The sequence below is a fragment of the Nerophis lumbriciformis genome, linkage group LG17 (assembly GCF_033978685.3).
Source record: "Nerophis lumbriciformis linkage group LG17, RoL_Nlum_v2.1, whole genome shotgun sequence".
NCBI classification, from domain to species: Eukaryota; Metazoa; Chordata; class Actinopteri; order Syngnathiformes; family Syngnathidae; genus Nerophis; species Nerophis lumbriciformis.
The window spans coordinates 11880001-11905993 of NC_084564.2; the positions used below are offsets into that span (position 1 = coordinate 11880001).

The following is a 25993-nucleotide window of genomic DNA, read 5'->3' on the forward strand; positions in this document are numbered from 1 at the left end:
CAGACGAACTGCTTTACAGTAGACAAAACTTGACTGCTGTTGTGTGTTGTTACCGCGCTGGGAGGACGTTAATGAAACTGCCTAACAATAAACCCACATAAGAAACCAAGAACTCGCCCTCGATCATTAGCTGGTCATATTGTGGGAAAGCGGACGTGTGAACAGGCTGTCAACACGTCACTCGGGTCCGCATGGAGCTGGAGGGGGCGTGGCCTCCAGCTCCATCTGAATTTCGGGAGATTTTCGGGAGACGCGCTGAATTTCGGGAGTCTCCCGGAAAATCCGGGAGGGTTGGCAAGTATGGATAGGATACACACTGATATTCTGACCTTCCTTTTGGGCAGGTTCTGTATCCTGATGGCCAGAGTCACGTGATCCATCCCAAACCCGGAGACTTCCGGAAACCCGGACCTAGCAGACACAGACTCATCACACAAATCTACCTGTCTCACAGCGCATGGACAGGTGAGCGAAGACACTCGTGTTGATGGACGTCATGTATGGCGTCACATTAGTGCCAAAAATCCGAGCGCATAAAAACTGTTATCGCGCGCTGATTCTCCACTTCGTGCGTGCGCGCGACACCCTTTTGCGCGCGCGCGCGCAGAACTCTGTGTACTCCTGGCATCTCTCCTCGCGCTGTCATGTTTCTTTTTGGCACTTTGGGGGCGGGTATGCTTAGACGGCCCCTCCTTTCTGATTGGCTGTGAGCATTTTTCATATGACCAATCATTCTCCAGTGTAGCAACGTTGTAGCCATCTTACCTCGGACATCTAGCCTCAATCATTACATTGATGTCAATGGTACATGTACTAATTAAATTACCATAACTTGCTCGATTTTCGACTAATTTACAAACGGTTTGCCTTGTTACAAATCTTATTACATGTAGATATGACATAGGATGCTGTACCTGTTGAAATTACCTCTTTCGCTTTAAAAAAAAAATGACTTAATTGTGCAACATAGTTGTGTAGGGTCAGTGTTAGTCAGTTCTCTGATTATTTTTAAACTGTTTCAGAATACATTATTAAAAGCTATTTTTAACATTTTAAAAACAAAATTCAAAGATTATTTCATTAATTTTATGGCTGAATCAAAAGAAATTCCATAAATTAGAAAACAAATGTTCAAGAAGAAGTGAAAATATAAAATAATGTTATGGTTGGATGTTATTGCTGGTGGACCAGTTCTGGCTGAAAGATGTGATTATGGTGTTTGTTGTCTTATTATTTATTTGGGTCACATTTTGTATTACCCTGTATTGTGTTTATGTGGTATGAAATAACCTTCATCAGCGCGCGACATTTTTTTATCCACTTCTTCCTCCGTAAATCTTGATACATATTGACGATGACCCGCCCTGCTATACTTCTGATTGGCTCTGAGCATTTTTCAGCATTTTTCGCCTGACCAATCAGAAGGAAGGGGCCGTCTAAGCATACCCGCCCCAAAAGTGCCAAAAAGAAACATGACAGCGCGAGGAGAGATGCCAGGTAGAGATGCGCGGTTTGCGGGCACAACCGCGGAGTCCGCGGATTATCCGCGGATCGGGCGGATGAAATTTTAAAAAAATTAGATTTTATCCGCGGGTCGGGTCGGGTCGGGTCGGGTCGGGCGGTTGAAATAAAAAAAAATTAGATTTGAAATAGATTCAGGCGGGTGGCAGTTAAACCAATTCGGAAATATATATACATAGTTAAATGTTGTTACCCACATACGAAAAACGAGCAGGCACCTGCAGCATATGCCACAACAGAAGAAAAAAAAAAAAAGAGATGGACACTTTTGCGGAGCGGAGAAGGCCCCCGACGCCTCGCCGGGGTCCGGGACCGAGGCCCCACCGGGAGCCGTAGCTGAGGCGATCCGCGAGAAGGGCCCGACGCACGTCCAGGGTCACCACTGCGCCCACCGCACCGACACCCCGCCTCGTCCGCCTTCGCCGCGGCCGGCGTCACGCGCAGCAGGTAAGCAGCTTACCTGCCCGCCACCCCCGTGGCCGGGGGCTCGTAGCAGGGGTCACTCCGCGCGCTCCGCCCGCGCAGCTTACCTGCCCGCCACCCCTGTTGCCGGGGGCGCGTAACAGGGGTCACTCCGCGCGCAGTGCGCTCACGAAAGGGGTGGGGCTCACCCTGGTTGATATAGACAGCAGGACGGTGGCCATGGACGTCGGAACCCGCTAAGGAGTGTGTAACAACCCACCTGCCGAATCAACTAGCCCTGAAAATGGATGGCGCTGGAGCGTTGGGCCCATACCCGGCCGTCGCCGGCAGCGAGACGCGCTTGGAGGTGCGCTCAGCGCGGCTCCCATATGATTGCGCACTGGTGTGCGTCTGGGTCGTGACAGCGTGGCACGCGAATGTCTGTAGTGCATTGGATCAGTCTCCTTTCTTTAACAGGCAAAAGCTTTATAACCTCACTAATGCCTTGCATCGTCTATATTAGATATATAACAACGGGCGGATGGCGGGCGGGTGCGGTTCTGATCAAATGTTACATCGGGTGGATGGCGGATGGTTGACGACTTTCTGATGCGGTTGCGGATGAAATAATTGCCTATCCGCGCATCTCTAATGCCAGGAGTACACAGAGAGCGCGCAGAAAGGCGTCGCGTGCGCGCAGAAAGGCACCGCGCGCGTGCAAAAAGGCACCACGCGTGCGCAAAAGGGTGTCGCGCGCGCGCACGAAGTGGAGAATCAGCGCGCGATAACAGTTTTTATGCGCTCGGATTTTTGGCACTAATGTGACGCCATAGTCATGTTCTGACCTGACCCGTCTCTCAGAGCCGTCCCAGGTGGAGGTGCGTCTCCTGCTGGCCTACAGCTCCTCCTCCTCCCCGGATTCCAAGCTGGCATGGAGCGACAGCATCGACAGCCTCCCGCCACCAGAGGCCGCCGTAGAAGGGACCATCGCCTTCAGCAAGCCTGTCAAAGTCTTCATCATGCCAAAACCTGCCAGACGCTAAGGAGAGCCCAGACCTGTCCCGGTCTTCGGTGTAGCAGTCCGACCCAAAGATAGAAACATTTGCTCTTTCAAAATGCAGCCAATAATAGTTTTGTGGATCCTTTTTAAAAATAAAAAAAAAAGGTCTTCAACAAACAAGGACAACGATATTTAATTGCAAATATTACATGACTTTTCCTACGGTGAAAGAATGTGTGAAAAGTCTCTCGCACGCCAACTTCAGCAGGTGGAGTGGAAGACCCCGCCCACCTTGGCGCCCTGGCCGGCCAGTTTGTTGTATTCGGCGACGGCCTGCTCCGTCTGCAGGACTCTGACCTCCACCCCCTGCTGTGCCACAAAGTCCAGGGTGGAGGCGGGAACCTGACGCAAACACAAGCCATGAGTCCTCGCCCCCACCCCAAGCAGCACGGTTCGGTTCTGAAGACTACCTGCAGGGCCATGTCCATGCCTCGGCCAATCACCAGCAGCTTTACTCCTCTGTCCAGCACCTCCTGCACATCAGCGGGTTGGACCCCCGGGTGGTGCTGATGGAAGAGTCTGGCGTTAAAAGACAGGAAGTGCACGTCTGCGTGCGCATGTGACGGTCACCGTCCCACACACCTGCGTCCCGGTCTCGCGCCAGTCCCAGGACCGACTGCCGCCGGGCCACACCTTGCAGTCCTTGTAGGCGGCGGAGCAGCCCTTCACTGTCATGTGACCCCACGACAAGGAGCTGATATTTGGGGAGGACATTGTCATGTGATGTTCCTGTTGCAAAGGAGGAGCAACACTTTAGTCAACACATGGAAATCTTCTTTCAACTTGGCCCCAAATAGCTCAACAAGTGTGTGTGTGTTATTTAAAAATAGCAACACGCCCAGACATACAGCTGGCTGTCATATTATTGTGAGCTATGACACACACACACACACACACACACACACACACACACACACACACACACACACACACACACACACACACACACACACACACACTCATATCAAAACAAACCTCCACAGGTTGAAGGCTTTTTCAGAATATAGGAACTCGCCAGACAGCTGCAACCGGAAGTGCTTTCAACACGTCAACCCCCCCCAACTGCTCCGCCTCCCGTTTTACGCTTTACAGTAGGATTGGGCGATACTGAAAATACTGGTGTCGACTCGATACCAAGTGCATCGTCATTGCCCATATCCATAGCTAGTTCCATTTTTAACATGAAATGTTCATATCGTTTTTTAGTTTGCCTTTAATTTGTTGATCAGGACAAATATTTGAGGGAAAACAACATAATTAAGAGCAATTTAACAATGTATAGATACAACAATAGAGGATATTGCAACAATATCGACAAAACAATATTGCCTTTTAGTGGTGTCGTGGTATGGGTTTTAATGATCAGACGGTTTATGCACGCAATGTGTTTATTCCGACTAGCCTCCAGCCTAGAATAGGATTTCCTGTGTCACAACATCAAGCGTCATTACGTAACATCTGGTCCCGGACATCCTGTATGCTATATCAAAATAAAGGCATAACAGATAACACCACAAGTGGGTTCTTAACTGATGTGAGTGGAAGGGATCCCTTTTTAATTACCATTAATTTGCAATAAATCATAACATAACTCATTAAATAAGAACATAACGCATATATGATGAAAACATGTATTGTTTAGTGTATGTTTATAGCGAAATATCTTTTTTTGTATTAATATCTACATATTGTATCGTTCAGACGCTACCTGCGTCTGAGCACTTCCGGTGTCGCCCTCGGCTTTAGGTAGGACAATAAGTTATTTTCTTCTCTTTTCATTATTTCTTTCTTTCCACGAGGTATTTTCTTATAAATGTAATCGCGCTGCATTTGCGTGACGAGCTTTTAAAAGACGAGAGTGTGGCTCACGTCCTGTTTGTTACGGAAGAGACGAAGGGATGCTAACTTCCGTTAGCATGTTGTTGATTAGCAATTAATGTAGGGCCTTTTTCTCGTTAACAATAATTAGTTGAAATGTGGCCTAATTGCTCCGTAAAGTTTTACATTATGGTGGTGAAAGTTGTTTTTATGCTGCCCTAAGAGATTACTTTTTGGGATACGTGACTTTCAAGTCATTGTTATACACCTGTATTCTTTTAAATTACTGGATACACTGTCCACAAACTATAATAACAAAAATAAATCATTGTATTGTTCTTTCAATTTGTAAACTAGTCACTTGTAAACAAGTTAAACATAGGAAGTAAACAAATGATCAGTAATTGCTGTGAACAAGAAGCAGGCTACAGTATGCTGAAACCTATCCATCCATCCATCCATCTTCCGCTTATCCGAGGTCGGGTCGCGGGGGCAGCAGCCTAAGCAGGGAAGCCCAGACTTCCCTCTCCCCAGCCACTTCGTCCAGCTCTTCCTGTGGGACCCCGAGGCGTTCCCAGGCCAGCCGGGAGACATAGTCTTCCCAACGTGTCCTGGGTCTTCCCCGCGGCCTCCTACCGGTCGGACGTGCCCTAAACACCTCCCCAGGGGGGCGTTCGGATGGCATCCTGACCAGATGCCCGAACCACCTCATCTGGCTCCTCTCGATGTGGAGGAGCAGCGGCTTTACTTTGAGCTCCTCCCGGATGGCAGAGCTTCTCACCCTATCTCTAAGTGAGAGCCCCGCCACCCGGCGGAGGAAACTCATTTCGGCCGCTTGTACCCGTGATCTTGTCCTTTCGGTCATAACCCAAAGCTCATGACCATAGGTGAGGATGGGAACGTAGATCGACCGGTAAATTGAGAGCTTTGCCTTCCGGCTCAGCTCCTTCTTCGCCACAACGGATCGATACAGCGTCCGCATTACTGAAGACGCCGCACCGATCTGCCTGTCGATCTCACGACCCACTCTTCCCTCACTCGTGAACAAGACTCCGAGGTGCTTGAACTCCTCCACTTGGGGCAAGATCTCCTCCCCAACCCGGAGATGGCACTCCACCCTTTTCCGGGCGAGAACCATGGACTCGGACTTGGAGGTGCTGATTCTCATCCCAGTCGCTTCACACTCAGCTGCGAACCGATCCAGCTGAAACCTAGTTAAGTTTAAAATAAAATACAAATGTATTGAACAAACATATATCCACAACAAACATAAAAATCAAAGGCACTTTCAACATATCTCAACAATTTTACACATCCGCCAGGTTGAGCAAATTATGTCTTTAACAAAACATGTCGAGGAAGAAACTAAAAGCAAATACAAATAGAGCATTAAAAAAATTAAATAATAATAATAAAAAATTCAAAAAGACAAAAAAAAAAGGCTAATCCAAACTAGGGATGTCCCAATCCAGGTTTTTGCACTTCCGATCCGATACCGATATTGTTTTTGCACTTCCGATCCGATACCGATACTGACCTATCCGAGCATGTATTAAAGTTTAAAGTTATTTAGCCTACTTAGTTGTCAGAATCATGTTGAAAAGGGTTTTAGTACTCTTGATAACAACTAGCCAGCTGAATTAGGGGAGTTTGAATAATACACAATGGTTGGTAACAAGAAACTGACCTGTTTATTCAAGGATAAACACAAAATAGACGAAATTATACATGACAAACAGAAATGGCATCATTGAACTAGGGCTGGGCGATATGGCCTTTTTTTAATATTGCGATATTTTAAGGCCATATCGCGATACACAATATATATGTGGATATTTTGCCTCAGCCTTGAATGAACACTTGATGCATATAATCACAGCAGTATGATGATTCTATGTGTCTACATTAAAACATTCTTCTTCATACTGCATTAATATATGCTACTTTTAAACTTTCATGCAGAGAAGGAAATCACAACTAAAAAAATCACTATTTTTTTCATACGGTGTTGATCTGGAAATGTTTGCCTCGGCATTTTGATGGTGTGGGCGTGTGGCACCGAATGGAGATAAGCGTCTCGACAGACGTTACAATATTTGAACAATGATGACGAAAACTGTTTTCTCTGTCGTGTCCGTGTGTCGAAAATTGTTATGCGCTTATTTTTTTATTTGATTTTGTGCGTGGCATAGATTTGCCGTGCGCTAGCATCACAGCTAACGTTAGCCATGCTGCTACCTCTCTGCTCGGGGAGGACGTATACGTATGTGACGTATGACGTGACAGTATGTGACGTGTGTAAGAAGGTGCGCTTGCTGTCTGTGAGAGGGAGACACAGGAAAGAGTGAGAAGAGCCTGTCGTGTAATGTCCGCAGCTAAAAGCAAGTGCGTGAGAATCCATAGACCTGTGGATGTGTTGAAGGTGTGCTGGAAAATGCGGAACGGAAATTAGGGAGCAGCATAAAAGTGGAATGTATTATTTAAATCGGTGCGTTGTTAGTTTTTTTTATAAACTGGATCTGGATCGGCATTTTCCCATGTCTTGCCGATACGCATTTTTTGGCAAATATCGGCGGACATCCCTAATCCAAACCACTTTAAATTTCTCCAATAAAGATATAAATTTAAGGGATTTTGTACATTTAACCATTTTCCAAGATTTAATTGATACATTGAAAACATTAAGCCAATGTGAAAATGTAAGTTTTACTTTCAGAAATCGACATTTATGTATAAAAAAATTTGCTTGCAGCATAATAATGTTGACAAACATTTCTATGTTACCATCATCTATAAATATGGCAAATTTGATTTCTTCTATTAACGGCGGTATAGCTCGGTTGGTAGAGTGGCCGTGCCAGCAACTTGAGGGTTTCAGGTTCGATCCCTGCTTCCTCCCATCCTAGTCACTGCCGTTGTATCCTTGGGCAAGACACTTTACCCACCTGCCACCCACACTGGTTTAAATGTAACTTAGATATTGGGTTTCACTATGTAAAAGCGCTATATAAATATAATTCACTTCACTTCTAACTCTTTAAAACGTGCAATGGGTGTAACAGTACCTGTATTCCTATCCTTTTTTTTGGGGAACAACCTTCGGTATGGTACACATTCCCAATCATTCCCAATTTCCATATCTTGTTTATGAACACTTCGCCTCTCGGTGAAATACCTAATAGTACAAATACAAATAGGTAAGACAAAAGCAGTGTGCCGCTATCGTTCAGTCGAGGACGGTAACAGTGCTAGAAACAAACTATAAATCCTGCACTTCAGCCAGCAAGGGACTTCATTCTACTAAAAATAAATAATAAATTACACTCTTATTGTTTCATACACATGTTTCATATATGTGTTTCCTAAAACAACAAACTCTGTATATGGGCTGTCCATAGTGTGGCCTGGGGACCATCTTTGGCCTGCAGCTTGTTTTTATTGGCCTTCAGCATAATCTAAAAGTAAAAGCTACCTGGAGCTTGTGTGTTATACATTCTTGTCTAATGCCCTCCCACTTGCTCTGATGTCTATACAATAAAAACGTATTTATTGATTTGTTTATGCCTGTTTTGTCAAGATAAACCAGTATGAAATTGTTCTAGCAGCTAAACTCCCGACATAAATAGATGGAGACAGTACTACTTGGTTTAAGAAAAAACAGAAAAAGATAGGTCAAAGTATTAATTTCCTCTAAAGGTGACGTGCCCAATAACACTGACGTGAGACATACGTGTTGCTTCCTACTCCTTTTCAGACATATTGTCAAAATCTGATGTTCCTTCATGTAACTTTGTGAAGCATGTTGGAAATAAACTCAACCATGACCATCATAACGTCACTAGGCCATGAATGTCAGCAAAGTGTTCCTCTGTCAAAGTGATAATGCCACAACTAGTTCACTGACCTCCTTGACTAACAGTCTGTCCATAAACAGTGCAGTGTGCAGTACTCACCACAGGATGGCAGTAGTGTTAGCATGTGATCCTGTCTGAACAAAGAAACAGGAAGTTGCAGTAGAAGGGGGAAGGTAGAATTCCTAGTTGAGTCGTTCAGTTGATGAAACAACACAGGTTAGTTTTCAAAAATAACAACTGTATTAATTCACATAAACTTTTGTGTCATTTCAAGGATTGAAATAACTTTATTGTCACACCAGCACACACAGACAAGTGTGTCTGTACTAGCAAACAGGAAGTAGTTGTGAAGGGGGGCAGGGACACTTCCGGTTGAGCTGAGTCGTGTAGAACAAGCCGCATTGCATGATGGGAGCACATAGTTGTGTTGAAGTGTAATATAAATAGTAATAATATTGTAATGATCCAACAGCGTTGTGTAGTAGACTCTTGTACATGTGCAGGCTTGTTGAGTGTGTGTGTTTGCTAGTGTGCACCATCACTTAACATGGTGTGTGTGTGAATGACTTGTGTGTGTGAGACGTGTACAACTCATACTTACCTGGCAGGGGAGATACCATGATCAAGAAGGTGGTTCACCTAGGGTGAGGCTCAGCCATTGCACTCCGGCTGTGTTGACCCTTACGAATTCCCCAAATGTGGGAATCTCGACTGCATAATTTGTGGTAGTGGGGGACTGCGTTCGCGCTCTCCCCTGATCGTGTGTACAATGTCAATTGATTAAAAATGTCTAGAACTTGGAGGGGGTGTTCCTTCTGTGTCAGGATTACAAATTGCCACCTTATCTGGTGCTTTTAATGTTATCCGTTAGAGAAGACTGACCCTCGTAAGGATACTAATACATGTGCTAATTGCCGCCATCAAGTGGTTGGTAATGGGCTGCAAACCCTTTATGGTTTTTGCTAATAATGTCAAGTGATAATTAAAGAAAATTATTCAACATTAAAATGTAACCTATTAAAATATCTCTCTACTGTAATTTGAAATAAATAAATTTATCAGAGAATATTTGATCCGATCTTTAAGTTGCTGTTCACAAACACTCTCCTTAAAATTTGACTTACCTGTAAAATGTTTTTTTCTAAAAATAATCAGCAAACATTTCTCTCTCTGGATGTGCAAAGCTGGTTTTCCACTTTGTTTTGTTGTCTGAATAGTAATAATACTCTGACAACCATAGAAGATATATTTTAATAAGTACATTGCTACTGTTGTGAATTACATTATTATTGATATATGTTTGTTAGACATGTACTGTTTATTGAAATAAAGTTAAAGGTAAAAAACATTTGTAACTTTTTTAACTGTTTTTTTTCCTTTCAAGTAAACAAACAATCACTAGTATCAGTTATAAGATTGTTAGTCAAGGAGGTCAGTGAGCTAGTTGTGGCATTATCACTTTGACAGAGGAACACTTTGCTGACATTCATGGCCTAGTGACGTTATGATGGTCATGGTTGAGTTTATTTCCAACATGCTTCACAAAGTTACATGAAGGAACATCAGATGTTGACAATATGTCTGAAAAGGAGTAGGAAGGAACATGTATGTCACTAAATGTCGCACGTCAGTGTTATTTCTCCCACCTCCAAAGACATGCACCTGGGGATAGGTTGATTGGCAACACTAAATGGTCCCTAGTGTGTGAATGTGGATGTTGTCTGTCTATCTGTGTTGGCCCTATGATGAGGGGCCGACTTGTCCAGGGTGTAGCCCGCCTTCCGCCCAAATGCGGCTGAAATAGGCTCCAGCACCCTCCGCAACGCCAAAAGGGACAACAGTAGAAAATGGATGGATGTATAGACGTCAGAGCAAGTGGGAAGGCATTAGACAAGAATGAATAACACACAAGCTTCAGGTAGCTTTTACTTTTAGATTATGCTGAAGGCCAATAAAAACAAGCTGCAGGCCAAAGATGGTCCCCAGGCCACACTTTGGACAGCCCATATACAGCGTTTGTTGTTTTAGGAAACTCATATATGAAACATGTGTACGAAACAATAAGAGTGTAATTTATTATTTATTTTTAGTAGAATGAAGTCCCTTACTGGCTGAAGTGCAGGATTTATAGTTTGTTTCTAGCACTGTTACCATCCTCGACTGAGCGATGGCGGCACACTGCTTTTGTCTTACCTATTTGTATTTGTACGATTACGTATTTCACCAGGAGGCGAAGTGTTCATAAACGAGAAATGGAAATTGGGAACGATTGGGAACATGGTACCAAACCAAAAGTTGTTCCAAAAACAGTTTGATATACGAATACACGTACTGTTACACCCATAGCACGTTTTAAAGAGTTGTGGCACGCCGTTGTGTGATTATGAGGGAGGTAATAGAACAAAACATGCCTACATACTGAACAAATTTCATAGAAATGGCAGCCGACACATTTTCACGATTGATTACGTCGACAAATGGCGGCAGGCGTGGAGATGTCCCCATTCACAATAGAAGAGATCGAATTTGCTTTATTTATAAATGATGGTAACATAGAAATGTTTGTCAACATTATTATGCTGCAAGCTAAATTTCTTATATATAAATGTCGATATCTGAAAGTAAAACCTACATTCTTTAAATACTAGTGATCTTTAAATGTGTCTATACAATAAATACTTATTTGTTGATTTGTTTTGTCAAGATAAAACAGTTTGAAATTGTTCTAGTAGCTAAATTCCCGACATAAATAGATGGCGACATTACGACTTGGTTTGAAAAAAACAAGAAAAAGGTAGGTTATAGAATTAATTTAATCTAATGCGACATTTAGTGAAATACATGTTGCTTCCTACTCCTTTTCAGACATATTGTCCAAATCTGATGTTCCTTCATGTAACTTTGTGAAGCATGTTGGAAATAAACTCGACCATGACCATCATAAAGTTACGAGGCCATGAATGTCAGCAAAGTGTTCCTCTGTCAAAGTGATAATGCCACAACTAGTTCACTGACCTCCTTGACTAACAGTCTGTCCATAAACAGTGCAGTGTGCAGTACTCACCACAGGATGGCAGTAGTGTTAGCATGTGATCCTGTCCGAACAAAGAAACAGGAAGTTGCAGTAGAAGGGGGAAGGTAGAATTCCTAGTTGAGTCGTTCAGTTGATGAAACAACACAGGTTAGTTTTCAAAAATAACAACTGTATTAATTCACATAAACTTTTGTGTCATTTCAAGGATTGAAATAACTTTTTGTCACACCAGCACACACAGACAAATGTGTCTGTACTAGCAAACAGGAAGTGGTTGTGAAGGGGGGCAAGGACACTTCCGGTTGAGCTGAGGCGTGTAGAACAAGCCGCATTGCATGATGGGAACACATAGTTGTGTTGAAGTGTAATATAAATAGTAATAATATTGTAATGATCCAACAGTGTTGTGTAGTAGACTCTTGTACATGTGCAGGCTTGTTGAGTGTGTGTGTTTGCTAGTGTGCACCATCACTTAACATGGTGTGTGTGTGAATGACTTGTGTGTGTGAGACGTGTTCTACTCATACTTACCTGGCAGGGGAGATACCATGATCAAGAAGGTGGTTCACCTAGGGTGAGGCTCAGCCATTGCACTCCGGCTGTGCTGACCCTTACGAATTCCCCAAATGTGGGAATCTCGACTGCATAATTTGTGGTAGTGGGGGACTGCGTTCGCGCTCTCCCCTGATCCAAATGTTTAATATCAACAGCTGCAAAATTATTACTGTGTCATCATGGATTTAAGATAAATGATTTTGATAATAATAGTCGCACATATCGGATTTTTCTGTTACATTGGCACATGAGTATCTAACTATAAGACGATTTAATAATGTTCAAGAGTAAACTCACCTGAAGGAATCAATAAAGTACCATCTATCTATATTATCACATATTATAGTAAACATTACAATGATTGACTGGCATAAATGTTGCAACCCTGTCATGTGGTAATCTGATGGTTAGTTTTATTCTGGCAGGGTTGAACTCAGCACAGACATCTGCCTGCCAAACACCGACATGACCGCTTCCGATGTTTAATTTTTTTAACTTTTTAAAAAAAAATTTAACTTCTTTTAATTTTTTAAAAATAATTTTAAACAATTTTAAAAGATTTTGATTTTTTTAAACAATTTTAACAATTAACTTTTTTTTTTTGGGTTAGGGTTAGGGTAAACAATTTTTTAAAAAGTTAAAAATATTAAAAAAATATTAAAAATATTTAAAAATAAAAAAATACAAAAATGTTTAAAAAATTTAAAAAAAATTAGAATTTTTTGTAAAAATTTAAAAACTTTTACAAATGATTGACTGGCATAAATGTTGCAACCATGTCATGTCGTAATCTGATGGTTAGTTTTATTCTGGCAGGGTTGAACTCAGCACAGACATCTGCCTGCCTGCCGAACACCGACATGACCGCTTCCGATGTTTACATTTTTTTAACTTTTTAAAAAAAAAATTTAACTTTAAAAAAAATTTTTTAAACAATTTTCAAATGTTTTGATTTTTTTAAACAATTTTAACAATTAACATTTTTTTTTAGGGTTAGGGTTAGGGCTAGGGTAAATTTTTTTAAAAAAGTTAAAAATATTTAAAAAAAATTAAAAATATATTTTTTTTTAAATAAAAAATAAAAAAAAAATTTTTGAAAAAATTAAAAAAAAAAATTGAAATTTTTAATTTTTTTTAAAAACTTTTACTAATAATATTGTAATGATCCAACAGTGTTGTGTAGTAGACTCTTGTACATGTGCAGGCTTGTTGAGTGTGTGTGTTTGCTAGTGTGCACCATCACTTAACATGGTGTGTGTGTGAATGACTTGTGTGTGTGAGACGTGTACAACTCATACTTACCTGGCAGGGGAGATACCATGATCAAGAAGGTGGTTCACCTAGGGTGAGGCTCAGCCATTGCACTCCGGCTGTGCTGACCCTTACGAATTCCCCAAATGTGGGAATCTCGACTGCATAATTTGTGGTAGTGGGGGACTGCGTTCGCGCTCTCCCCTGATCTAAATGTTTAATATCAACAGCTGCAAAATTATCACTGTGTCATCATAGAATTAAGATAAATAATTTTGATAATTGTCACAGTCGCACATATCGGATTATTCTGTTACATTGGCACATGAGTATCTAACTACAAGACGATTTAATAATGTTCAAGAGTAAACTCACCTGAAGGAATCAATAAAGTACCATCTATCTATATTATCACATATTATAGTAAACATTACAATGATTGACTGGCATAAATGTTGCAACCCTGTCATGTGGTAATCTGATGGTTAGTTTTATTCTGGCAGGGTTGAACTCAGCACAGACATCTGCCTGCCGAACACCGACATGACCGCTTCCGATGTTTAATTTTTTTTAACTTTTAAATATTTTTTAAAATTTTTAAAAAATAATTTTAAACAATTTTAAAAATGCTTGATTTTTTTAAACAATTTTAACAATTAACATTTTTTTTAGGGTTAGGGTTAGGGTAAAAAAAAAATTTTAAAGTTAAAAATATTTAAAAAATATTAAAAATATTTTAAAAAAAATAAAAAATAAAAATACAAAAATGTTTAAAAAATTTAAAAAAATTTAGAAATTTTTAAAAAAATTTAAAAACTTTTACAAATGATTGACTGGCATAAATGTTGCAACCATGTCATGTCGTAATCTGATGGTTAGTTTTATTCTGGCAGGGTTGAACTCAGCACAGACATCTGCCTGCCGAACACCGACATGACCGCTTCCGATGTTTACATTTTTTTAACTTTTAAAAAAAAAATGTAACTTTAAAAAAAAAAAAAATTTTAATTTTAATTTTTTTTGATTTTTTTAAACAATTTTAACAATTAACTTTTTTTTTTTAGGGTTAGGGTTAGGGTTAGGGTAAAAAAAATTTTAAAATGTCAAAAATATTTAAAAAAAAATAAAAATATTTTTAAATAAATTAAAAAAAAAATTAAAACATTTTTTTTTTGAAAAAATTTAAAAAAAAATTGAAATTTTTAATTTTTAAAAAAAAACTTTTACTAATAATATTGTAATGATCCAACAGTGTTGTGTAGTAGACTCTTGTACATGTGCAGGCTTGTTGAGTGTGTGTGTTTGCTAGTGTGCACCATCACTTAACATGGTGTGTGTGTGAATGACTTGTGTGTGTGAGACGTGTACAACTCATACTTACCTGGCAGGGGAGATACCATGATCAAGAAGGTGGTTCACCTAGGGTGAGGCTCAGCCATTGCACTCCGGCTGTGCTGACCCTTACGAATTCCCCAAATGTGGGAATCTCGACTGCATAATTTGTGGTAGTGGGGGACTGCGTTCGCGCTCTCCCCTGATCCAAATGTTTAATATCAACAGCTGCAAAATTATTACTGTGTCATCATGGATTTAAGATAAATAATTTTGATAATAATAGTCGCACATATCGGATTTTTCTGTTACATTGGCACATGAGTATCTAACTATAAGACGATTTAATAATGTTCAAGAGTAAACTCACCTGAAGGAATCAATAAAGTACCATCTATCTATATTATCACATATTATAGTAAACATTACAATGATTGACTGGCATAAATGTTGCAACCCTGTCATGTGGTAATCTGATGGTTAGTTTTATTCTGGCAGGGTTGAACTCAGCACAGACATCTGCCTGCCAAACACCGACATGACCGCTTCCGATGTTTAATTTTTTTAACTTTTTAAAAAAAAATTTAACTTCTTTTAATTTTTTAAAAATAATTTTAAACAATTTTAAAAGATTTTGATTTTTTTAAACAATTTTAACAATTAACTTTTTTTTTTTGGGTTAGGGTTAGGGTAAACAATTTTTTAAAAAGTTAAAAATATTAAAAAAATATTAAAAATATTTAAAAATAAAAAAATACAAAAATGTTTAAAAAATTTTAAAAAAATTAATTTTTTTTTTAAAAATTTAAAAACTTTTACAAATGATTGACTGGCATAAATGTTGCAACCATGTCATGTCGTAATCTGATGGTTAGTTTTATTCTGGCAGGGTTGAACTCAGCACAGACATCTGCCTGCCTGCCGAACACCGACATGACCGCTTCCGATGTTTACATTTTTTTAACTTTTTAAAAAAAAAATTTAACTTTAAAAAAATTTTTTTAAACAATTTTCAAATGTTTTGATTTTTTTAAACAATTTTAACAATTAACATTTTTTTTTAGGGTTAGGGTTAGGGCTAGGGTAAATTTTTTTAAAAAAGTTAAAAATATTTAAAAAAAATTAAAAATATATATTTTTTTAAATAAAAAATAAAAAAAATTTTTTTGAAAAAATTAAAAAAAAAAATTGAAATTTTTAATTTTTTTTAAAAACTTTTACTAATAATATTGTAATGATCCAACAGTGTTGTGTAGTAGACTCTTGTACATGTGCAGGCTTGTTGAGTGTGTGTGTTTGCTTAGTGTGCACCATCACTTAACATGGTGTGTGTGTGAATGACTTGTGTGTGTGAGACGTGTACAACTCATACTTACCTGGCAGGGGAGATACCATGATCAAGAAGGTGGTTCACCTAGGGTGAGGCTCAGCCATTGCACTCCGGCTGTGCTGACCCTTACGAATTCCCCAAATGTGGGAATCTCGACTGCATAATTTGTGGTAGTGGGGGACTGCGTTCGCGCTCTCCCCTGATCTAAATGTTTAATATCAACAGCTGCAAAATTATCACTGTGTCATCATAGAATTAAGATAAATAATTTTGATAATTGTCACAGTCGCACATATCGGATTATTCTGTTACATTGGCACATGAGTATCTAACTACAAGACGATTTAATAATGTTCAAGAGTAAACTCACCTGAAGGAATCAATAAAGTACCATCTATCTATATTATCACATATTATAGTAAACATTACAATGATTGACTGGCATAAATGTTGCAACCCTGTCATGTGGTAATCTGATGGTTAGTTTTATTCTGGCAGGGTTGAACTCAGCACAGACATCTGCCTGCCGAACACCGACATGACCGCTTCCGATGTTTAATTTTTTTTAACTTTTAAATATTTTTTAAAATTTTTAAAAAATAATTTTAAACAATTTTAAAAATGTTTGATTTTTTTAAACAATTTTAACAATTAACATTTTTTTTTAGGGTTAGGATTAGGGTAAAAAAAATTTTTTAAAGTTAAAAATATTTAAAAAATATTAAAAATATTTAAAAAAAAATAAAAAATAAAAATACAAAAATGTTTAAAAAATTTAAAATTTTTTAGAAATTTTTAAAAAAATTTAAAAACTTTTACAAATGATTGACTGGCATAAATGTTGCAACCATGTCATGTCGTAATCTGATGGTTAGTTTTATTCTGGCAGGGTTGAACACAGCACAGACATCTGCCTGCCGAACACCGACATGACCGCTTCCGATGTTTACATTTTTTTAACTTTAAAAAAAAAAATGTAACTTAAAAAAAAAAAAAATTTTTAATTTTAATTTTTTTTGATTTTTTTAAACAATTTTAACAATTAACTTTTTTTTTTTAGGGTTAGGGTTAGGGTTAGGGTAAAATTTTTTTTAAAATGTCAAAAATATTTAAAAAAAAATAAAAATATTTTTAAATAAAAAAAAAAAAAAATTAAAACATTTTTTTTTTGAAAAAATTTAATTTTTTTTTGAAATTTTTAATTTTTTTTAAAAAACTTTTACTAATAATATTGTAATGATCCAACAGTGTTGTGTAGTAGACTCTTGTACATGTGCAGGCTTGTTGAGTGTGTGTGTTTGCTAGTGTGCACCATCACTTAACATGGTGTGTGTGTGAATGACTTGTGTGTGTGAGACGTGTACAACTCATACTTACCTGGCAGGGGAGATACCATGATCAAGAAGGTGGTTCACCTAGGGTGAGGCTCAGCCATTGCACTCCGGCTGTGCTGACCCTTACGAATTCCCCAAATGTGGGAATCTCGACTGCATAATTTGTGGTAGTGGGGGACTGCGTTCGCGCTCTCCCCTGATCCAAATGTTTAATATCAACAGCTGCAAAATTATTACTGTGTCATCATGGATTTAAGATAAATAATTTTGATAATAATAGTCGCACATATCGGATTTTTCTGTTACATTGGCACATGAGTATCTAACTATAAGACGATTTAATAATGTTCAAGAGTAAACTCACCTGAAGGAATCAATAAAGTACCATCTATCTATATTATCACATATTATAGTAAACATTACAATGATTGACTGGCATAAATGTTGCAACCCTGTCATGTGGTAATCTGATGGTTAGTTTTATTCTGGCAGGGTTGAACTCAGCACAGACATCTGCCTGCCAAACACCGACATGACCGCTTCCGATGTTTAATTTTTTTAACTTTTTAAAAAAAAATTTAACTTCTTTTAATTTTTTAAAAATAATTTTAAACAATTTTAAAAGATTTTGATTTTTTTAAACAATTTTAACAATTAACTTTTTTTTTTTGGGTTAGGGTTAGGGTAAACAATTTTTTAAAAAGTTAAAAATATTAAAAAAATATTAAAAATATTTAAAAATAAAAAAATACAAAAATGTTTAAAAAATTTTAAAAAAATTAATTTTTTTTTTAAAAATTTAAAAACTTTTACAAATGATTGACTGGCATAAATGTTGCAACCATGTCATGTCGTAATCTGATGGTTAGTTTTATTCTGGCAGGGTTGAACTCAGCACAGACATCTGCCTGCCTGCCGAACACCGACATGACCGCTTCCGATGTTTACATTTTTTTAACTTTTTAAAAAAAAAATTTAACTTTAAAAAAATTTTTTTAAACAATTTTCAAATGTTTTGATTTTTTTAAACAATTTTAACAATTAACATTTTTTTTTAGGGTTAGGGTTAGGGCTAGGGTAAATTTTTTTAAAAAAGTTAAAAATATTTAAAAAAAATTAAAAATATATATTTTTTTAAATAAAAAATAAAAAAAATTTTTTTGAAAAAATTAAAAAAAAAAATTGAAATTTTTAATTTTTTTTAAAAACTTTTACTAATAATATTGTAATGATCCAACAGTGTTGTGTAGTAGACTCTTGTACATGTGCAGGCTTGTTGAGTGTGTGTGTTTGCTTAGTGTGCACCATCACTTAACATGGTGTGTGTGTGAATGACTTGTGTGTGTGAGACGTGTACAACTCATACTTACCTGGCAGGGGAGATACCATGATCAAGAAGGTGGTTCACCTAGGGTGAGGCTCAGCCATTGCACTCCGGCTGTGCTGACCCTTACGAATTCCCCAAATGTGGGAATCTCGACTGCATAATTTGTGGTAGTGGGGGACTGCGTTCGCGCTCTCCCCTGATCTAAATGTTTAATATCAACAGCTGCAAAATTATCACTGTGTCATCATAGAATTAAGATAAATAATTTTGATAATTGTCACAGTCGCACATATCGGATTATTCTGTTACATTGGCACATGAGTATCTAACTACAAGACGATTTAATAATGTTCAAGAGTAAACTCACCTGAAGGAATCAATAAAGTACCATCTATCTATATTATCACATATTATAGTAAACATTACAATGATTGACTGGCATAAATGTTGCAACCCTGTCATGTGGTAATCTGATGGTTAGTTTTATTCTGGCAGGGTTGAACTCAGCACAGACATCTGCCTGCCGAACACCGACATGACCGCTTCCGATGTTTACATTTTTTTAACTTTAAAAAAAAAAATGTAACTTAAAAAAAAAAAAAATTTTTAATTTTAATTTTTTTTGATTTTTTTAAACAATTTTAACAATTAACTTTTTTTTTTTAGGGTTAGGGTTAGGGTTAGGGTAAAAAATTTTTTAAAATGTCAAAAATATTTAAAAAAAAATAAAAATATTTTTAAATAAAAAAAAAAAAAAAATTAAAACATTTTTTTTTTGAAAAAATTTAATTTTTTTTTGAAATTTTTAATTTTTTTTAAAAAACTTTTACTAATAATATTGTAATGATCCAACAGTGTTGTGTAGTAGACTCTTGTACATGTGCAGGCTTGTTGAGTGTGTGTGTTTGCTAGTGTGCACCATCACTTAACATGGTGTGTGTGTGAATGACTTGTGTGTGTGAGACGTGTTCAACTCATACTTACCTGGCAGGGGAGATACCATGATCAAGAAGGTGGTTCACCTAGGGTGAGGCTCAGCCATTGCACTCCGGCTGTGCTGACCCTTACGAATTCCCCAAATGTGGGAATCTCGACTGCATAATTTGTGGTAGTGGGGGACTGCGTTCGCGCTCTCCCCTGATCCAAATGTTTAATATCAACAGCTGCAAAATTATTACTGTGTCATCATGGATTTAAGATAAATGATTTTGATAATAATAGTCGCACATATCGGATTTTTCTGTTACATTGGCACATGAGTATCTAACTATAAGACGATTTAATAATGTTCAAGAGTAAACTCACCTGAAGGAATCAATAAAGTACCATCTATCTATATTATCACATATTATAGTAAACATTACAATGATTGACTGGCATAAATGTTGCAACCCTGTCATGTGGTAATCTGATGGTTAGTTTTATTCTGGCAGGGTTGAACTCAGCACAGACATCTGCCTGCCAAACACCGACATGACCGCTTCCGATGTTTAATTTTTTTAACTTTTTAAAAAAAAATTTAACTTCTTTTAATTTTTTAAAAATAATTTTAAACAATTTTAAAAGATTTTGATTTTTTTAAACAATTTTAACAATTAACTTTTTTTTTTTGGGTTAGGGTTAGGGTAAACAATTTTTTAAAAAGTTAAAAATATTAAAAAAATATTAAAAATATTTAAAAATAAAAAAATACAAAAATGTTTAAAAAATTTAAAAAAAATTAGAATTTTTTTTAAAAATTTAAAAACTTTTACAAATGATTGACTGGCATAAATGTTGCAACCATGTCATGTCGTAATCTGATGGTTAGTTTTATTCTGGCAGGGTTGAACTCAGCACAGACATCTGCCTGCCTGCCGAACACCGACATGACCGCTTCCGATGTTTACATTTTTTTAACTTTTTAAAAAAAAAATTTAACTTTAAAAAAATTTTTTTAAACAATTTTCAAATGTTTTGATTTTTTTAAACAATTTTAACAATTAACATTTTTTTTTAGGGTTAGGGTTAGGGCTAGGGTAAATTTTTTAAAAAAAGTTAAAAATATTTAAAAAAAATTAAAAATATATTTTTTTTTAAATAAAAAATAAAAAAATTTTTTTTGAAAAAATTAAAAAAAAAAATGAAATTTTTAATTTTTTTTAAAAACTTTTACTAATAATATTGTAATGATCCAACAGTGTTGTGTAGTAGACTCTTGTACATGTGCAGGCTTGTTGAGTGTGTGTGTTTGCTAGTGTGCACCATCACTTAACATGGTGTGTGTGTGAATGACTTGTGTGTGTGAGACGTGTACAACTCATACTTACCTGGCAGGGGAGATACCATGATCAAGAAGGTGGTTCACCTAGGGTGAGGCTCAGCCATTGCACTCCGGCTGTGCTGACCCTTACGAATTCCCCAAATGTGGGAATCTCGACTGCATAATTTGTGGTAGTGGGGGACTGCGTTCGCGCTCTCCCCTGATCTAAATGTTTAATATCAACAGCTGCAAAATTATCACTGTGTCATCATAGAATTAAGATAAATAATTTTGATAATTGTCACAGTCGCACATATCGGATTATTCTGTTACATTGGCACATGAGTATCTAACTACAAGACGATTTAATAATGTTCAAGAGTAAACTCACCTGAAGGAATCAATAAAGTACCATCTATCTATATTATCACATATTATAGTAAACATTACAATGATTGACTGGCATAAATGTTGCAACCCTGTCATGTGGTAATCTGATGGTTAGTTTTATTCTGGCAGGGTTGAACTCAGCACAGACATCTGCCTGCCGAACACCGACATGACCGCTTCCGATGTTTAATTTTTTTTAACTTTTAAATATTTTTTAAAATTTTTAAAAAATAATTTTAAACAATTTTAAAAATGCTTGATTTTTTTAAACAATTTTAACAATTAACATTTTTTTTAGGGTTAGGGTTAGGGTAAAAAATAAATTTTAAAGTTAAAAATATTTAAAAAATATTAAAAATATTTTAAAAAAAATAAAAAATAAAAATACAAAAATGTTTAAAAAATTTAAAAAAAATTTAGAAATTTTTAAAAAAATTTAAAAACTTTTACAAATGATTGACTGGCATAAATGTTGCAACCATGTCATGTCGTAATCTGATGGTTAGTTTTATTCTGGCAGGGTTGAACTCAGCACAGACATCTGCCTGCCGAACACCGACATGACCGCTTCCGATGTTTACATTTTTTTAACTTTTAAAAAAAAAATGTAACTTTAAAAAAAAAAAAAATTTTAATTTTAATTTTTTTTGATTTTTTTAAACAATTTTAACAATTAACTTTTTTTTTTAGGGTTAGGGTTAGGGTTAGGGTAAAAAAAATTTTAAAATGTCAAAAATATTTAAAAAAAAATAAAAATATTTTTAAATAAATTAAAAAAAAAATTAAAACATTTTTTTTTTGAAAAAATTTAAAAAAAAATTGAAATTTTTAATTTTTAAAAAAAAACTTTTACTAATAATATTGTAATGATCCAACAGTGTTGTGTAGTAGACTCTTGTACATGTGCAGGCTTGTTGAGTGTGTGTGTTTGCTAGTGTGCACCATCACTTAACATGGTGTGTGTGTGAATGACTTGTGTGTGTGAGACGTGTACAACTCATACTTACCTGGCAGGGGAGATACCATGATCAAGAAGGTGGTTCACCTAGGGTGAGGCTCAGCCATTGCACTCCGGCTGTGCTGACCCTTACGAATTCCCCAAATGTGGGAATCTCGACTGCATAATTTGTGGTAGTGGGGGACTGCGTTCGCGCTCTCCCCTGATCCAAATGTTTAATATCAACAGCTGCAAAATTATTACTGTGTCATCATGGATTTAAGATAAATAATTTTGATAATAATAGTCGCACATATCGGATTTTTCTGTTACATTGGCACATGAGTATCTAACTATAAGACGATTTAATAATGTTCAAGAGTAAACTCACCTGAAGGAATCAATAAAGTACCATCTATCTATATTATCACATATTATAGTAAACATTACAATGATTGACTGGCATAAATGTTGCAACCCTGTCATGTGGTAATCTGATGGTTAGTTTTATTCTGGCAGGGTTGAACTCAGCACAGACATCTGCCTGCCAAACACCGACATGACCGCTTCCGATGTTTAATTTTTTTAACTTTTTAAAAAAAAATTTAACTTCTTTTAATTTTTTAAAAATAATTTTAAACAATTTTAAAAGATTTTGATTTTTTTAAACAATTTTAACAATTAACTTTTTTTTTTTGGGTTAGGGTTAGGGTAAACAATTTTTTAAAAAGTTAAAAATATTAAAAAAATATTAAAAATATTTAAAAATAAAAAAATACAAAAATGTTTAAAAAATTTAAAAAAAATTAAAAAAAATTTAAAAATTTAAAAACTTTTACAAATGATTGACTGGCATAAATGTTGCAACCATGTCATGTCGTAATCTGATGGTTAGTTTTATTCTGGCAGGGTTGAACTCAGCACAGACATCTGCCTGCCTGCCGAACACCGACATGACCGCTTCCGATGTTTACATTTTTTTAACTTTTTAAAAAAAAAATTTAACTTTAAAATTTTTTTTTTAAACAATTTTCAAATGTTTTGATTTTTTTAAACAATTTTAACAATTAACATTTTTTTTTAGGGTTAGGGTTAGGGCTAGGGTAAATTTTTAAAAAAAAGTTAAAAATATTTTTAAAAAAATTAAAAATATATATTTTTTTAAATAAAAAATAAAAAAATTTTTTTTGAAAAAATTAAAAAAAAAAATTGAAATTTTTAATTTTTTTTAAAAACTTTTACTAATAATATTGTAATGATCCAACAGTGTTGTGTAGTAGACTCTTGTACATGTGCAGGCTTGTTGAGTGTGTGTGTTTGCTTAGTGTGCACCATCACTTAACATGGTGTGTGTGTGAATGACTTGTGTGTGTGAGACGTGTACAACTCATACTTACCTGGCAGGGGAGATACCATGATCAAGAAGGTGGTTCACCTAGGGTGAGGCTCAGCCATTGCACTCCGGCTGTGCTGACCCTTACGAATTCCCCAAATGTGGGAATCTCGACTGCATAATTTGTGGTAGTGGGGGACTGCGTTCGCGCTCTCCCCTGATCTAAATGTTTAATATCAACAGCTGCAAAATTATCACTGTGTCATCATAGAATTAAGATAAATAATTTTGATAATTGTCACAGTCGCACATATAGGATTATTCTGTTACATTGGCACATGAGTATCTAACTATAAGACGATTTAATAATGTTCAAGAGTAAACTCACCTGAAGGAATCAATAAAGTACCATCTATCTATATTATCACATATTATAGTAAACATTACAATGATTGACTGGCATAAATGTTGCAACCCTGTCATGTGGTAATCTGATGGTTAGTTTTATTCTGGCAGGGTTGAACTCAGCACAGACATCTGCCTGCCGAACACCGACATGACCGCTTCCGATGTTTAATTTTTTTTAACTTTTAAATATTTTTTAAAATTTTTAAAAAATAATTTTAAACAATTTTAAAAATGTTTGATTTTTTTAAACAATTTTAACAATTAACATTTTTTTTTAGGGTTAGGGTTAGGGTAAAAAAAATGTTTTAAAGTTAAAAATATTTAAAAAATATTAAAAATATTTAAAAAAAAATAAAAAATAAAAATACAAAAATGTTTAAAAAATTTAAAAAAATTTAGAAATTTTAAAAAAAATTTAAAAACTTTTACAAATGATTGACTGGCATAAATGTTGCAACCATGTCATGTCGTAATCTGATGGTTAGTTTTATTCTGGCAGGGTTGAACACAGCACAGACATCTGCCTGCCGAACACCGACATGACCGCTTCCGATGTTTACATTTTTTTAACTTAAAAAAAAAAAATGTAACTTTAAAAAAAAAAAAATTTTTAATTTTAATTTTTTTTGATTTTTTTAAACAATTTTAACAATTAACTTTTTTTTTTTTAGGGTTAGGGTTAGGGTTAGGGTAAAAAAAAATTTAAAATGTCAAAAATATTTAAAAAAAAATAAAAATATTTTTAAATAAAAAAAAAAAAAAATTAAAACATTTTTTTTTTGAAAAAATTTAAAAAAAATTTGAAATTTTTAATTTTTTTTAAAAAACTTTTACTAATAATATTGTAATGATCCAACAGTGTTGTGTAGTAGACTCTTGTACATGTGCAGGCTTGTTGAGTGTGTGTGTTTGCTTAGTGTGCACCATCACTTAACATGGTGTGTGTGTGAATGACTTGTGTGTGTGAGACGTGTACAACTCATACTTACCTGGCAGGGGAGATACCATGATCAAGAAGGTGGTTCACCTAGGGTGAGGCTCAGCCATTGCACTCCGGCTGTGCTGACCCTTACGAATTCCCCAAATGTGGGAATCTCGACTGCATAATTTGTGGTAGTGGGGGACTGCGTTCGCGCTCTCCCCTGATCTAAATGTTTAATATCAACAGCTGCAAAATTATCACTGTGTCATCATAGAATTAAGATAAATAATTTTGATAATTGTCACAGTCGCACATATCGGATTATTCTGTTACATTGGCACATGAGTATCTAACTACAAGGCGATTTAATAATGTTCAAGAGTAAACTCACCTGAAGGAATCAATAAAGTACCATCTATCTATATTATCACATATTATAGTAAACATTACAATGATTGACTGGCATAAATGTTGCAACCCTGTCATGTGGTAATCTGATGGTTAGTTTTATTCTGGCAGGGTTGAACTCAGCACAGACATCTGCCTGCCGAACACCGACATGACCGCTTCCGATGTTTAATTTTTTTTAACTTTTAATTTTTTTTTTTACTTTTTAAAAATTTTTAAAAATAATTTTAAACAATTTTAAAAATGTTTGATTTTTTTAAACAATTTTAACAATTAACATTTTTTTTTAGGGTTAGGGTTAGGGTAAAAAAAAAATGTTAAAGTTAAAAATATTTAAAAAATATTTAAAATATTTAAAAAAAAATAAAAAATAAAAATACAAAAATGTTTAAAAAATTTAAAATTTTTTAGAAATTTTTAAAAAAATTAAAAAACTTTTACAAATGATTGACTGGCATAAATGTTGCAACCATGTCATGTCGTAATCTGATGGTTAGTTTTATTCTGGCAGGGTTGAACTCAGCACAGACATCTG

The 25993-nt window shown here is 36.0% G+C and overlaps 2 protein-coding genes and 12 non-coding genes across 14 annotated transcripts in view; 13 read left to right on the plus strand and 1 right to left on the minus strand.

Moving 5' to 3' along the window:
• The window catches only part of ints4 (integrator complex subunit 4), a 54641-nt gene extending 51466 nt beyond the window's left edge, over positions 1 to 3175 (plus strand). The window contains exons 23-24 of the mRNA XM_061972488.1: positions 345 to 465; positions 2785 to 3175. Of these exons, the coding sequence (XP_061828472.1) occupies positions 345 to 465; positions 2785 to 2966 (303 nt within the window). The 3' untranslated portion in view covers positions 2967 to 3175. The remainder of the gene's footprint in view (positions 1 to 344; positions 466 to 2784) is intronic.
• On the minus strand, positions 3099 to 3706 carry aamdc (adipogenesis associated, Mth938 domain containing). The gene is made up of 3 exons (XM_061972489.1): positions 3566 to 3706; positions 3394 to 3489; positions 3099 to 3325 (listed from the first exon to the last, which is right to left on the minus strand). The coding sequence occupies exons 1-3, from the start codon at positions 3701 to 3703 to the stop codon at positions 3185 to 3187; spliced, it is 375 nt and encodes a 124-aa protein (XP_061828473.1). The 5' UTR covers positions 3704 to 3706; the 3' UTR covers positions 3099 to 3184.
• Positions 3707 to 9248: 5542 nt separating this feature from the next.
• LOC133614951 (U1 spliceosomal RNA) lies at positions 9249 to 9412 on the plus strand. The gene has a single exon (XR_009816652.1). It is a non-coding gene; the product is annotated as a U1 spliceosomal RNA (small nuclear RNA).
• Positions 9413 to 12212: 2800 nt separating this feature from the next.
• On the plus strand, positions 12213 to 12376 carry LOC133614931 (U1 spliceosomal RNA). The gene has a single exon (XR_009816633.1). It is a non-coding gene; the product is annotated as a U1 spliceosomal RNA (small nuclear RNA).
• Positions 12377 to 13538: 1162 nt separating this feature from the next.
• On the plus strand, positions 13539 to 13702 carry LOC133614932 (U1 spliceosomal RNA). Its single transcript, XR_009816634.1, has one exon. It is a non-coding gene; the product is annotated as a U1 spliceosomal RNA (small nuclear RNA).
• A 1166-nt stretch (positions 13703 to 14868) lies between these two features.
• On the plus strand, positions 14869 to 15032 carry LOC133614933 (U1 spliceosomal RNA). The gene has a single exon (XR_009816635.1). It is a non-coding gene; the product is annotated as a U1 spliceosomal RNA (small nuclear RNA).
• A 1163-nt stretch (positions 15033 to 16195) lies between these two features.
• LOC133614934 (U1 spliceosomal RNA) lies at positions 16196 to 16359 on the plus strand. The gene has a single exon (XR_009816636.1). It is a non-coding gene; the product is annotated as a U1 spliceosomal RNA (small nuclear RNA).
• A 1167-nt stretch (positions 16360 to 17526) lies between these two features.
• On the plus strand, positions 17527 to 17690 carry LOC133614935 (U1 spliceosomal RNA). Its single transcript, XR_009816637.1, has one exon. It is a non-coding gene; the product is annotated as a U1 spliceosomal RNA (small nuclear RNA).
• A 1163-nt stretch (positions 17691 to 18853) lies between these two features.
• Positions 18854 to 19017, plus strand: LOC133614936 (U1 spliceosomal RNA). Its single transcript, XR_009816638.1, has one exon. It is a non-coding gene; the product is annotated as a U1 spliceosomal RNA (small nuclear RNA).
• A 777-nt stretch (positions 19018 to 19794) lies between these two features.
• Positions 19795 to 19958, plus strand: LOC133614937 (U1 spliceosomal RNA). Its single transcript, XR_009816639.1, has one exon. It is a non-coding gene; the product is annotated as a U1 spliceosomal RNA (small nuclear RNA).
• A 1161-nt stretch (positions 19959 to 21119) lies between these two features.
• On the plus strand, positions 21120 to 21283 carry LOC133614938 (U1 spliceosomal RNA). Its single transcript, XR_009816640.1, has one exon. It is a non-coding gene; the product is annotated as a U1 spliceosomal RNA (small nuclear RNA).
• A 1166-nt stretch (positions 21284 to 22449) lies between these two features.
• On the plus strand, positions 22450 to 22613 carry LOC133614939 (U1 spliceosomal RNA). Its single transcript, XR_009816641.1, has one exon. It is a non-coding gene; the product is annotated as a U1 spliceosomal RNA (small nuclear RNA).
• A 1163-nt stretch (positions 22614 to 23776) lies between these two features.
• Positions 23777 to 23940, plus strand: LOC133614941 (U1 spliceosomal RNA). Its single transcript, XR_009816643.1, has one exon. It is a non-coding gene; the product is annotated as a U1 spliceosomal RNA (small nuclear RNA).
• Positions 23941 to 25109: 1169 nt separating this feature from the next.
• Positions 25110 to 25273, plus strand: LOC133614942 (U1 spliceosomal RNA). The gene has a single exon (XR_009816644.1). It is a non-coding gene; the product is annotated as a U1 spliceosomal RNA (small nuclear RNA).
• The last annotated feature ends 720 nt before the right edge of the window (positions 25274 to 25993 follow it).